The 15,471-nt window shown below is 36.0% G+C and overlaps 1 protein-coding gene across 2 annotated transcripts in view; it reads left to right on the top strand.

Moving 5' to 3' along the window:
* KIF18A (kinesin family member 18A) overlaps nt 1-15,471 on the top strand; it is a 79,702-nt gene that overhangs the window by 29,827 nt on the left and 34,404 nt on the right. For both annotated transcript variants that reach the window (XM_004016360.6, XM_042233305.2), the window contains 3 exons: nt 3,046-3,210; nt 6,337-6,458; nt 12,273-12,508. In XM_004016360.6, the coding sequence (XP_004016409.1) occupies nt 3,046-3,210; nt 6,337-6,458; nt 12,273-12,508 (523 nt within the window). The remainder of the gene's footprint in view (nt 1-3,045; nt 3,211-6,336; nt 6,459-12,272; nt 12,509-15,471) is intronic.

Raw genomic sequence — 15,471 nt, 5'->3', positions numbered from 1 at the left:
CATTTTAATGAAAATACTGAGTGCATGCTAAGTTGCTTCAGTCGTTTCCGACTGTGCAACCCTATGGACTGTAGCCTACCAGGCTCCTCTGTCCATTGGATTCTCCAGGCAAGAATACTAGAGTAGTTTCCACGCTCTTCCAGGGGATCTTCCCGACCCAGGGATTGAACATACATCTCTTACATCTCCTGCATTGGCAGGCAGGTTCTTTACCACTAAGTGCCACCTGGGAAACCCTGTATAAGAACTATTAGTGGGGAAAAAAATAAAAAGGAATACAATATTCAAAACAGAACATCAGTTTGACCAGAGCACAGTGTTGTCCATAATTATACTCAATACTTCCTGCCAATTCCTACCCCTTTGCCATAGCAGATACCATTGAAGTCGTTGTAGCACTCTTCCTCTCTGAATCTGAAATAGCCAGAGTTAACCACTGTGAATAGATTGGAAATGGCACATGATACAAGACATATTTTGCCATATTGGGAATTAATCAATTCTATTTTGAAGGGAGGGCCAAATTCTGGAAGCTTTGGTTGCCAGGAATTTTATAGTCTATTTTTATAGTCAAGAGGCAATCTTTGAAGCAAATAAGTAGTGTATTAGCAGAGCTTAGACTCAGGTTGCCATTTTTTGAACATTAGAATATTAGTACATTTAATAAGTTTGATCTATTTAATACCAAGCTAATTTACATAATAGTTATTTTCTCTGTCTTTCTTACCTGGTTGAATTGTCAGTGTGTGATTGGAAACATTGAGACATAGAGTGAGGAATAGATTTGGCTAATTTCTTTTTTCTGTTTGCATCCTTATTCTGCTTTTTTCAATACATTTGCCTTTTCTCATACCTCACTTTTGGTCATTTCAATTGCTTTTCCAATTTTTATGGCTATTCTCATGAGACTAGGTAAGGAATGGAGATAAAACCTCTTAAGTTTATTGGCTGTAAACTACTGAAAAATGTAGAAAGATATCTAGAGATTTACTTTGTTCCCACAGAATTGTCAAAGTATAGTTTTACTAAACTGCTTGCTAGAGTAAGGGATTTTATATCTGTCTTGGACCCTCTCCAAAGAGGTTTACTCTCATAATTGCTAAAAGAATCTCATTGATTCAGCTATGAATGGTTCTAGAATATGGACTCTGAGAATAGTATTAAAGTGAAGCTCCTGGGTAATTTTATGAATGTATAGAGTTAATATAAAAGTTATATTAATGAAATAATGAGTTCACTGTGTTGGTCAGTTCTTTTGCACAAAGCAGTGGTGTTATAATACCTAAATTTTAAAATTACCTGTTTATTCTCGCTCAAGACCTTTTATGGTATTTTAGAAATTATATTAATAAAACATATAAAGCTTTTTTGAAACTTTAATAGGAAACAATTTACTTTAATGTGAGGATTTAATATACATATTTTAGAACTTATTTCCAAACACTTACTTGATATTTATTTCAAAATAGTAAGGATTACCCTGATGAAAAATGTCCCCATAAAGAACCATCATAGAGGATACATTTCATGAGCATAAGTACAAACTCAAAAACATATTTCTTGAGATTGTCAGTCAAAATTTTTTAGTTAAATATTGACTGCCATCAGACCCATAGATCATTTTCTTCCCTGATTCTAAGACTATCTGCAATATTTGTAAACATTAGAGAAATATAAAGGTAGTTTGATTTAATTGCCTTCCTTCAGACAGGCACAATACATTTATGTTCATTTTTCAGATAAGGTGACTGAAGAGCCGTAGAAATTTGACTTGCCTAAATGTTCGCACCTGCTGCATAGCAGCAAAAGTCAAGAAGCCATGTATCCTACCTTCTGTTGTATCAGCGGCTCTAAACTTTTCAGGTTTCAGGACCCCATTCTACTTTTAAAATAAAATTTTAGAACCTTAAACAGCTTTTGTTTATATGGATTTCATCTACCAATATTCTGTATGAAATTTAAACTGAGATTTTCAAAAGTACATTATGTATTAGTTAAGAACAATTAATTACCCATTGCATGACAACATAAGCAACACTTTAATGAAAGTAGTTGTTTTTCTAAACCAGAAAGAGGCAGTAAGAAGAGTGACATTGTTTCCTATTTTTGCAGATTTTTTCATTGCCTGGTTTTTCCTCAAAATGTCAACCTTTTATGAAAGATAATAAGAAAGTTAGAGAGTGAGGCCTTTAACCCAGTTCAAATGTATTTCCTGCTCCTTTTTTCATTTTTTTTCCCTCCATAGGGTATGTTCATCCCTACTTCCAAAACTGCTGCAAGTGCTTCTTCTAACCTTTAGAGATGTATTGTCTCAGGTCCAGCCATCATATCTGATGATTATTGAGTTTAGTGGCTTTTGGCAATTAGCCCAAAGAAGTCCTACCATTCTGCCACACTGTGCCCATGATAGTGTGCAGGGCCCTTGGAGTAAAAAACTAGAAAGCCAGTTTTGAACCTAATTCATTTGTAGATAAAACACCAAAAGTATTTGGGCTATCCATTATGTGTCCTGAACCAACCATCAGGCGAGATCAGACATTTATTATATTCAGAAACAAGCTCTGTTTTCTGTCATTGACAACAGCCAGTCTAAAGGCCTTATAGACAAAACCTTAGAACAATAGAATACTCTGTTTCTTCACATCTTTCAAACTGAAGGCAAGATAAGAGCAGTACATGCATCTGCTTTGTTTTCAATGAGGAAATCACAGGAGTCAGGCCCCATATGAACTTTTCAAATGCAACATTTAAAAGCATATATTTTAGCAACAGCAAAAAAGTTATAGTCTTCAATTTGGCCATTGTTTTTCTTAAAGTCATAAACTCTCAACATGTAATTTTATAAAAATGACTCACAACTCAATTTCCTATTTTCCTGCAAGCAGCAGTATTGTGAGATTTCAAAGGGGAAATAGCTTTAAGTATAAAAGTATAGCCTAATTTAATAGGCTACACTAGCACACTTAAAAGGAAATATACCACTGTACTAATATCCCATACATCAAATATCACAAAAGATTGACAATTAAATGCTTTATTTTTCAGGCCACTTGCAAAAGAGATCACAGACTTGCAATGTTGAAAACTCGCCGCTGCTATCTAGAGAAGAAAAGGGAGGAAGAATTGAAGCAATTTGATGAGAATACTAATTGGCTCCATCGTGTCCAGACTGAAATGGGACTCTTAGGTCAAAATGGTAGTATTCCAAAGGTACATACATGTTTTATATTCAGATTTATTGTCTTAGAACTGAACTTCTTAAACTCACTGTTGTGTAAATATCTTTCATAAGGCAAATTTTGGTTCATCTCCCTCAGGTTTAACTGACTCATTTTACTGTTTTTAACCAAATATGCCTTCTACCTCCCTATTTACCTACTAAGTTTCTTTTTCTTTACTTTCAGAAGAATAAAGTTACATTTAAATATTTTTTTAAGTGATTGCATCCTTTTATAAGGTCGTTCTTAAGTCAAACTGAAGTAATTCTATTTCAGACTTTCAGACTGTACGTGAATTTTCATGTAGGTGATTTAAATTTAATCAGTTGATATTAGTTTTAATATTAGTTTTAAATGTAGTCACCATTATTTGTATTATAGCCAAATAAAACCAGTTTGAAAGCTGTATGCATTTATGTTTATGTACTGAATTGAAAATAGTCCATCTAGAATGTAAATTAAGTATAATTTGCATTTTACTTATAATCTAGTATATTCATGTAATTGACAGTCTAAAATATAGCCCATCACCAACTAGAAAAGTACTTAAGAACTTGTTTAGTATTAAAAAAGCAAAAAAATCCATTGATGTTTACTAGTTTGCCTTTGTTTTCCCATAATTATCTTAAGCTCCCAATTTTTAAAATGGTACAGTATTCTTTTTAGTAGTACTATTATTGCTTTTTTTTGCCTACTTATTAGCATTTATGAAGTTAATATTGTTCAGGTTATTTTCAGTAAATTTAAATTTTATTTACCATGGTCCAATCTAATTTTTCTAGCAGTCTGTCTTCTATAACTCTCATAAGCAGAACTTTTCACACCTGAATGTGAATCTAGAATTAGTGTTTCAATTCTTGTTTTTTAATGCATTTCATTATAAATAATTTGAAAAAATTAAAACTGTTTCTGTTCCCATCAACCTGTCCCACTCTCAGTCCTTTTTTTTTTTGTGGATATTTTCATAGCTGAAATAGGTATCTACTTTTAAGCCGTTCTTTCTTATATAAGCAAACTGAAACATAACTTTGTGAAAAGATTTATTCACAGTCATACAACTCTAGATAGAGACCCAGTACTGTGACTTTCATATTGCTCCTCTTAACCTCTCAAATTTATCCACTTTTGCATCTCCCATTACCAGTACCCTAGTTCAGACTTCCAGCCCCCATTGTTGGACTGCTATGTGTGGCCTTCTACTTCCATTCATATCCTACTGCAATCATTAACTAAAATGAGTTTTCTAAAAAGTAACTTTGATTGAATCACTCTTAAGTGCTTTCTCCCATATATAAACTCTCTATTATGATTTCCCAGGCCTAGCATGGCATCTAAAAACCTCTTGTTTCATATATTACCTCTCAGATTCTTGCTTCAGCTATTACTAACTTAACTGTAGCTCTCATGATAGGCTATGCTCTTCCAATCATATTAAATCACTAGTATATCAAGGCATGAAAAAGATTAAAGTTGTAAGCTTGGTTTTTCAAAGATGACAGACTAGCCAAGAATTATTATTGGATAAAATAGTTATAGAATCAAGGCTTGTCTCTTTAAGAGTGATACAGAAAGATAAAACAAGATTATCAGAAGAAATAAGTAAGGGATTTTTTTTTTTTTTTTTTGGGAGAAAAGATGGAATATTTGGCAAATATGTTCGTACTGTTAGGGTTGTTTAATTTTCTAACTGGGAAAGATGAAAGAGATCATATAGTAAACCTCTTAACTTTCAGTCAAGTAAAGTCATCTCCATAAAGACCATATTTGGGACTTCAGGTAGCATTTGTGTCATAGTCGAGCCATCTTTAAAACCACATGACTCATGAACCAGTGCTCTAATTGTATCATCCTGACCTGACTCCCTAAAGAGAGTTTGCTCTAAAATACTTGTTGTTTCTGAAATGTAATCATGAATCATCTAAATAATAACCCCCAACTTTAATATATCTCAGACATATAGAATTATATTGTTTCCTTGTCAGAGCACCCACCACTGGTTTAGGAAGTATTACCTAAAAAGGAAAAAGCAAAAAGCCTTAAGCTTCTAGAGAGTCAGTGGCCAATTGCAGTTTGGTAAAGGAGTATTGAACGCCTAAAGTGGCTTATGAGAGTTATCTGTAGGAAGTTTCTTGGGCACAGCTTCCGTATTTTTGTCTCAGCCTCTTACAGTGTCCAAAATATTTCACTCCCTTTTATTGACTAAAATTTTCCCAATTTAAATTCTGAAAATGCTTTTGGATTATTACCATTCATAATTTAGTATAACCACTTACCTGACGTTTTCCATACTTAAGGCTTAGTAGAATTGAGGAAAGAGAAATAATTTTAGGTGGCAAATTAGAAAACATTTGGGCATGTGCACAAGAGGCTTAGGAAATGGGAGACTGCAAAAACTTTTCTACACTTTTGCACTAGGATGAAGCTTATACCAAGATTGGGTGAAGGTGAGAATTTTTTCATTTGCTGCACCAGGCGTCATCTTAGTTCCCTGACCCATGTCGCCTGCTTTGAGAGTGTAGAGCTGTAACCACTGGACTGCTGGGGAATTCCCCAAGAAAGTTTTATTGTATACAACTCCAGACACTGCAGTTGTTAGACACAGTTGGACAGTTTGACACAGTTGACAACTCTAAACACTGAACTAGTTTGAGACAACACCTCTCATGGTGGTCTAGAATGGAGAATCTATAAGCAAATAAATAAATGGAATTGTTACTAATCAATGCTATGACAGAGAGTATTGGAGGTGAAGAGTGTCCATCTTTAAATGTAATGCTTAGAGAAAGCCTCCCTGAAAAAGTGACATTTAAGCAAAAATGGACCAAATTAATGTATTTTCACAGTATTATATACAAGTTGGATAGACCAAGAAACTATTATTATAATAAAATTTGTTCTGAGACATTCAGTTTCCAAGGAAACTTGAAACTTATCTCACTTGTAAGTTATAGATTACCTGTACCAGAATACTTGTTTTTCAAATTGTTTCTATACATACTATTTCATATTTTTAAGAATTAAAACTCTTAACACCAATATAAAATAAGTTTTATTAATATTGATTTAACTTCAATATTCTTAAAAGAATCTGAGATATAGTTTGTATTGTTTTCCTCAGGAGCTCAGTAAAGAACTTCATTGCCACCATCTGCACCTCCAGAACAAAGATTTGAAAGCACAAATTAAACATATGATGGATCTAGCTTCTCTTCAAGAACAGCAACACAGACAGACAGAAGCGTAAGTACATGTTCTAAAAATTTTAACACTGTAGACCTAAGGAACCTGAAGCATAGAAGTTTAGGTTTCCATTTCCAAAAAATTCAGTTTTATCCAATACAAAATACATTACTATTTAAATGTCTGCCAGCATTAGAAATCATGCTGAGTTAGGAAACACAGAGTGAGTGTAAAGGATGTGGTTCTTCTCCTCGGATTTCTTTATAGTGCTTTATAGTTTTGAAAACACTTTTTTAATGTATTGTTTTTATGCAATATATGTCATGTAATACAAAATTATAAAGATCCCTCTACAGTGAAAAGGAGCCCGTCTTCTACCTGTCCTCTAGCCATCTTTTCCCCCTCTTAGAAACTACTACTATTAATACCAACTGAATTTTTAAGTAGACAGTTTTTAAGCATTCATAATTCCAGAAAGAATTTTTGCTATAATTAAAATGAAATCATTTAAATATATATATTTTTTAACATCATGTCCCAATTTTTAAGTGATTCTATACTATCTCATTCATGCTCTAACTCAGTAGTAGTTCCTTTTAATTATTGAAACACAATAATAAAAAAGTATGCCTTGATCTTTATTTTTATTACATTGGACATGTCAATCAACTTCCTTAGGCGTCACTTTCATGCTCTGTCAAAATAACAAATTTATTTCTCTAAAGGCTTTCTGCCAGTCTAAAATTCTACTATAGTTCTTCTAGTGTTCTCAAATAACAATAATTAATTTTCCATACTTTTGATTTAAGGGAAATTATATTAGCATAATTACTTTTAAAAAGAAGAAGAAAAAGGAAGGGAAAAACTTCAAGGAAATATTATCCTATGGATAGAAGCTCACCCTGCTCTCCCATACTTCCTATATTTATACACAGAGCAAACATTGAACATTCATTTACTTGTACTCACACCCCCTGCAAGAGTTAAAAGTTATCAAAGAAACATTAATTTATTTCAACCATATTTATTTGGTTTATCATTAAAATAGATTAATATATTTACTATAAATTTTTGCCTCAAAACAGGCAAAAATTCTCTTATCTATTTAGAAAACTGATGAACTAAAACAGAGACAATACAATATAGTAGAAAGAGTATGAGTTTTGAAGTTGGTCTTGAGTTCTAGTTTATGTAAGCAGTATAACCTTGCATAAATTATCCTGCCTCACTAACCTTTAGTTTTCTTATCTGTTCAATTGTAACAGTTTCCTTATAACAAGTTTGTAAGGATTAAATAACAAAAAGCAACAGATGTGATGAACTGTCTTAGCCTGAGCTTATAGAGTGAAGACCAAAAAATAAAAAAGATTTTGTGCATATTCAAAGTGCTGAAAGAAAAAATTTTCAGCTATGAAGACTACCTAGCAAAGTTATCAATAAGAATTGAAGAAGAAATAAGAGTTTTCCAGATAACCAAGAGTTAAAGGAGGTCATCACCACTAAACTGGCCTTTTAAGAAATGTTAAAGAAACTCCTTTAAGTTGAAAAGAAGGGCCACTAATTAGTAACAAAAATGTGAAAGTATAAATCTCACTTGTAAAAGTGAACATATAGTTAAAGTAGTGTTTTAATCACTTAGAATGCTAGTATGAAGGTTAAAATAAAAAAGTAGTGAAAATAACTGTAACTGTAAGTAATAATAATTACTTAAGGAATATACAAGATAAAAAGATATAAAAGATGGGGTGTTTTCACAGAACTAGAATGAATAATTCTAAAATTTGTGTGGAACCATGAAAGACTCCGAATAACCAGAGCATTCCTGAGAAGGACAAAGTTTGAGAGCTCACACTTTCAGATTTAAAACTACATTACAGAGCAGTCGTGATCAAAACAGTATGTACTGGTGTGAAAACAGACACATAGATCAATGGAACAGAACAGAGAGGCCAGAAATAAACCCATGCATATATGGTCAGTTAATTTACAACCAAGTAGCCAAGAATATCCAATTAGTGGTTTAGTCGCTAAGTCATGTCCTGTTCTTGCAACCCTGTGGACTGTAGCCTGCCAGGCTCTTCTGTCCGTGGGACAGAATTCTTCTCCAGGCAAAAATACTGGAGTAGGTTGCCATTTCCTTTTCCAGGAAATCTTCCTGACCTCGGGATCACACTCAGGTCTCTCATATTGCAGGCAGATTCTTCACTATTGAGCCATCAGCGAAGCCCCAAATGAATACATAAATACATACAAATAAACATACGCCATACATACATGCATAAATGGCATATGTCCTGGGTCTCTAAGACCACCTCCATGTTTGATGATTTACTAGAATGGCTCATAGAATCCATCATATGGCTGACCCCATGGTGGTGGTTTAGTTGCTCATTTGTGTCTGATTGTTTCCAACTCCATGGACTGTATAGCCCCCAGGCTCCTCTGTTGTGATTTATTAGAGTAAAAGCAGGCAAGACGCAATCAACAAAAGGAAAAAGTGAATGGGGCAAAGTTCAAAGGAAATCACTTAGTTACAGGCATTTGTGTCTTCATCCTGTGGACCATACAGGATATGCTTAAGTTCCAGCAAAAGTTGTGATGACCACGTGAAATGGTGCTTACTTTGGAATGTCATTAGGCCGACACTTCGTGCCCTGGGTTTTCACTGGGAGCAGATTGCATAGGTACTGTCTGCCAAGCATGATGGCTCAAAATTCTAACCTTTCTAAAAGGAAAGCAGTTGTTCAGCATAAACCACATTGTTTGTACAAAGAGTTAAACACAGTGAGCCACTCTAATAGTTCTGGGAGTTATCTGAACTTCTCAAAATTTGTGTTTCAAGATACGACCCAAGGGCCAACCTTGTTGACAAGCCTTTCAAAGGATGTCAACTTCAGACCTGCTGTGTTAACTCTTCTATGCTTAGCATCTGATTAGTATAGGTGCTCAACAAGTAATTGTTTTTATTAACTTTCTGATTGAGAAGTTTTTCTTACAGTTGTTAGCTACTAGGCTTAAATGGAGTACTCCCCACAATCACCAAAAAGAAATATATCCCAAACTATTTATTTGTACAGCTATCTAAATATTTAAGATTCCTAGATAATAAAGCAATTATTTCCCAGTGTGTTAAAATTAAAATGCCTGTTCTTTTCCCACTGTCCTATCCATACATCAAATGGTTCTGTTCTTCTGGACATCCTTAGTAATATGGAACACCAGGACTAAGTTATTTTAAGTTACTCATGTTGTTTGACATCTTGTTGGTATAAAAGTTAGGAACCATTTATAACTTTTTAGTTGCTGGCATTTCTTCAGTGAATATTCTTCATGGAGGTCTAATACATAAAAAGAAATGTTTAGTACTCCTCTGATTGACAGCAATAGGATAGATTTTGAATCAGAGCTAAGCATCCAGCACCCTGTCTTTTTTTCATATCCACCATGTGCTGTGCTGTGCTGTGCTTAGTCACTCAATCGTGTCCAACTCTACGATCCATGGACTATAGCCCGCCAGGCTCCACTGTCGATGGGATTATCCAGGCAAGAATATTGGAATGGGTTGCCATGCCATCCTCTAGGAGATCTTCCAATCCCAGGGATCAAACCCCGCTCTCCTGCATTGTGGCAGATTTTTTACCATCTGAGCCACCAAGAATACTGGAATGAGTAGCTATCCCTTCCCCAGGGGATCTTCCTGACCCAGGAATTGAGCATGGGTCTCCTGCATTGCAGGCGGATTCTTTACCAGCTGAGCTACCAGAGAAGCCCTATACCCACCATACTTTTCTGCAGTTTTCTCCTTTGAATGCCTTTGCAAATTATTGCTTTAGCTCATAAAGAGCTAACTTCAAGGAGAGGTGAGTTTTGTTCATTTGTTATTTTGTTCTAATCTTATATACCTAAGATGAGCTTCATCATTTGACAGAGTGTATTAATATTTCATTTCAATCTCATAATATTTAGTAACAATAGCAACACTTGTTTTTTACTACACTGTCTTCATTGCTTCATGCAGGCTTTCTCTAGTTGGGAGGAGCAGGAGCTTCTCATTGTAGTGGCTTCTCTTGTTGTAGAGCCTGGGCTCTAGGCACAGGGACTCAGTAGTTGCAGCTCTTGGACTCTAGAGCGTAGGCTCAGTAGTTGTGGCACATAGGTTTAGTTGCCCCTTGGCATGTGGAATCTTCCCAGACCAGAGATCAAACCTGTGCCCACAGCATTATGAGGTAGATTCTTAACCAGGGACCACCAGGGAAGTCCACAACACAGTTTTCGATTGTTAAATCACATTATGCTTTGTAAAAGTCTTTTATATGAAATTTAGTTCTGAAAACAGTCCCCTGTTGAAGGTAGTGGCTATCCAATTGTAGCCCATATTATAGAGGAAAAACCTCAGTTAGTACTTTATCCAAGGTCAAATAGAAGCAAGTGAATACTAGCTGACACTGCAGCCTGGTTCTTGTAATTCCCATACAAGGTACTTTCCAGTCTATATTTAATGTATTAAAGATATTTGATTAGAGGTATTTGATTGAAATTTCTAAAGAAAGATATGTACAGGGAACCATTTTAATCATCTGCTAATACTTTGAATCACAATCTGGAATCCAGATTGCTGGGAGAAATATCAACCTCAGATATGCAGATGGTGCCACTTTAATGACAGAAAGTGAAGAGGAACTAAAGAGCCTCTTGATGAAGGTGAAAGAGGAGAGTGAAAAAGCCTGGCTTAAAGCTCAACATTCAGAAAACTAAGATCTTGGCATCTGGTCCTATTACTTCATGGCAAATAGATGGGGAAAATGTTGAAAAAGTGTCAGATTTCATTTCCTTGGGCTCCAAAATCAATGTTGACGGTGACTGCAGCCAAAAAATTAAAAGACATCTGCTCCTTGGAAGAACAGCTATGACAAACCTAGACATTGTATTAAAAAGCAGAGACATCACTGTGCCAACAAAGACCTGTATAGTCAAAGCTATGATTTTTCCAGTAGTCATGTATGGATGTGGGGTTACCCTGGTAGCTCAGCTGGTAAAGAATCCACCTGCAATGCAGGAAACCCTGGTTCAATTCCTGGGTCAGGAAGATTCCACTGGAGAAGTGATAGGCTACCCACTCCAGTATTCTTGGGCTTCCCTGGTGGCTCAGACAGTTAAGAATCTGCCTGCAATGTAGGAGACCTGTTTGATTCCTGGGTTGGGAAGATCCCCTGGAGGAGGGCATGGCAACCCATTCCTATATTCTTGCCTGGAAAATGCCCATGGACAGAGGAGCCTGGTGGGCTACAGTCCATGGTGTTGCAAAGAGTCAGACACAACTGAGCGACTAAGAACATATTACACATACATGTATGGATGTAAGAGATGGACCATAAAGAAGGCTGAGCACCGGAAAATTGATGCTTTTGAACTGTGGTGTTGAAGACTCTTGAGAGATCACAACAACACAGAGATCAAACCAGTCAATCCTAAAGGAAATCAACCCCGAATATTCCTTGGAAGGAGTGATGCTAAAGCTAGAGCTCCAATACTTTGGCCACCTGATGCAAAGAGCTGACTCACTGGAAAAGACCCTGCTGTTGGGAAAGACTGAGGCAAGAGGAGAAGCGGGTGACAGAGTATGAGATGGTTGGATGGTATCACTGACTCACTGGACATAAGTTTGCGCATACTCAGGGAGATAGTGAAGGACAGAGAAGCCTGGCATGCTGCAGTTCATGGCAAAGGGTGGCATCTTTGCTCATGCTGCAGCAAAGAGTTGGACACGACTTGGTGACTCAACAACAACAAATACTTTGGATGTTACATAAATCTGTAATACAGTATTTAAAATTTAGTATTTATCTCTCTCTTCTTGTCACCTTCTGTATGTAGAGTATTAAATGCATTACTTCCAGCCCTAAGAAAGCAATACTGTGCTTTAAAAGAATCTGGCCTGTTAAATGCTACTATTGAGGCTGACATCAAAGAAATTGAACATTTGGTCGAGAGGAAAAAAGTGGTGGTTTGGGCTGATCAAACTAGTGAACCTGCAAAGCAAAATAATCTACCAGAAGTTTCTATTCTTATGACCTTCCCACAACTTGGACCAGTTCATTCTTCTCCTTGTTGTAAGTACAGCTTTTATTTCATTAATCTTTTTAATATTAATCAATAGAGCAGTTAATGTTTTAGTATTTTGCTATTTTGTGAGAATTAATTTCAGAATCATTTCAATTAACTGGTATCTTTCAAAGGTGTAAGAGGAAGTATGCTTGATGTTCTAAACAATGCTAGCAGTGAAGTTATTTTACCTGTTTTTAATGAGATAATTTTATTTCCACCCTTCTTTAAAACTTTACCTATATTAAAGACTGAAGATTATGATTAAGAATATTATGTTCTGTAATAAATAACAATCTTTTATGTCCTTAAGATCAACTGACAGTGTTGAATTTACTGTTTTTCTGTTGGCAGCTCACTTAATATCTCTCCTTTCATAAAAATGTGCATGGGGCGTTTTAATTGAAAAACTAACATATAATCTTGGCTTTAAAATATTCAGATAATATAGAAGCAGAATGCCCTCTTCAGCTTTTCCCAGATTTTCTCAATCTTCTATGCTAGGTTAGAGATAAATGCTTATTAACAGTTTGGTTGTCTTTACAGTGTGTGTATGATATTTGTATCAGATTATCTAACTTTTAAGCTTTTTGTTACATTTTCATCATTTTTAGGATACATATATAAAGAATCTAGCATTTTTTTTAATAGCTGTGAGAATTGTTGTGCAATCATTTACTTAACCATTGTTCTATTATTGGTGAACAGTGCATGTCAGAGAACACACCCGAATACAGTAGTCCTCCCTTCTTTACTGTTTCACTTTTCACCATTTCAGTTACCTGCAGTAAACTGAAGTCCAAAAATGTCTAATGGACATTTTCAGAAATAAATACTTCATCAGTTTTAAATTGCACACCATTCTGAGTATCATCATAAAATTTCATGGGGTCATACTCTGTCCTGCCCAAGATAAGAACCATCTCTTTATCCAACATATTCTTTCTGTTTGTCACTTAGTAGTCATCTTGGTTATCAGATCAGCTGTCACAGTATTGCAGTGCTTGTTTTTAAGTAACCTGTATTTTACTCAATAATCCCAAAGTGCAGAAGTGATGCTAGCAATTCAATAATGCTATAGAGAATCCATTAAGAGCTTCCTTTTAGGTGCAATAGTGAAAGTTTTTGGCTTAATTAGGAAAGAAAAATAAATCACATGTGAGGTGCTAAAATTTGGGGGAAGAACAGGTATTCTATCCATGAAATCATGAAGAAGGAAGAAGAAATTCATGTTAGTTTTGCTGTTGGACCTCAGATTGCAAAAATTACTGTCAGAATGCATAAGTGATTAGTTAAGATGGAAAAGGCATTGCTACTGCTACTGCTAAGTCGCTTCAGTCATGTCTGACTCCGTGTGACCCCATAGATGGCAGCCCACCAGGCTCCGCGTCCCTGGGATTCTCCAGGCAAGGACACTGGAGTGGGTTGCCATTTCCTTCTCCAGTGCATGAAAATGAAAAGTGAAAGTGAAGTCGCTCAGTAGTGTCCAACTCTTCATGACCCCATGGACTGCAGCCTACCAGGCTCCTATCCATGGGATTTTCCAGGCAAGAGTACTGGAGTGGGGTGCCATTGCCTTCTGTAGGAAAAGGCATTAACTTTGTACAATAAGGTATTTTGACACAGAGTCCACATTTGCAAACTTTTATTACATTATGTTCTTAGAATTATTGCCTGATTTATAAATTGCACTTTACCTTAGATAGATCATGGTAAGTCGCTTCATGCATGTGTGCGTGCTAAGTCACTTCTGTCGTGTCTGACTCTGTGCGACCCTATGGACTGCAGCCTGCCAGGCTTCTCTGTCCAGGGGATTCTCCAGATAAGAAAAGGCACACACACACACACACAAATAGGAAATATATGATGCAGTGCTGTCTGGTTTCAGGTATCCACTAGGAGTCTAGGAATGTTTCCTCCCATGGGGTAAGGGGAGACTACTGTATTAACATTTCAACATGTGTACTAGTTTCATAAGAATTAGGTTCCTAGATCAGAGGATAAATAACTTTAAAAAACGATCTGTCAGGCTCCAAAAATTTTCTTATATAAACATTTATGAGATTTTGCATTTACAAATCTCTATATCTCATCTTCACCTTAACCCAACGTAAGAACAGCAACACTAAACTAATGCATGCTGCTGCTGCTGCTGCTGCTGCTGCTGCTAAGTCACTTCAGTCATGTCCGACTCTGTGCAACCCCATAGATGGCAGCCCACCAGGCTCCACGTCCCTGGGATTCTCCAGGCAAGAACACTGGAGTGGGTTGCCATTTCCTTCTCCAATGCATGAAAGTGAAAAGTGAAAGTGAAGTCGCTCAGCCGTGCCCAACTCCCAGCGACCCCATGGACTGCAGCCCACCAGGCTCCTCTGTCCATGGGACCTTCCAGGCAAGAGCACTGGAGTGGGTTGCCTCTTTTTAAATTTGAAACTCATTTTTACTGATTTTAATTCTTTGAAGTTTGTGAAGACTTCTTTAAAGCCAGCATAGAGTTGGTATAAATGTTTCAATTATGTTTTTAAAGAATATATTAAGTCAGGTCAAATCGGCTGTGTTCTTCAAATCATGTTCTTACTGACTAATTTTTTAATTCATGTTCTGTCATATACTGAGGTGAGCTATTAACAATCTCATCTATTACTGTTGGATTTTTCCATTTATATCAGTCTTCTATTGCTGCCCTAAGAAATTAACACAAACATACCAATTTAAAATAACACTGGCTTATTATCTCAAAGTTCTTTAGATCAGAAGTCCAGCAGGCTCAGCTAGTTACTCTGCCTCAAGTTTCAGGGGCTAAAATCAAGATGTCCGCCAACTGGGTCTCCTGTTTGGAGATTCTGGGAGAGAATGTGCTTCTGTTGTTAATTGAATTCAGTTCTGTGTGGCTGTAGGGCTGAGGTCTCTGTTTTCTTGTTGATTATTAGCCAGATAGATCAAATTCAGAGCAAGTCCGAACTTGCTCAAG

This window comes from Ovis aries, chromosome 15, assembly GCF_016772045.2.
Source record: "Ovis aries strain OAR_USU_Benz2616 breed Rambouillet chromosome 15, ARS-UI_Ramb_v3.0, whole genome shotgun sequence".
Taxonomy (NCBI): Eukaryota; Metazoa; Chordata; class Mammalia; order Artiodactyla; family Bovidae; genus Ovis; species Ovis aries.
Note: the sequence above shows the minus strand (reverse complement) of the source record. Positions and strands in the feature narration are given on the sequence as shown.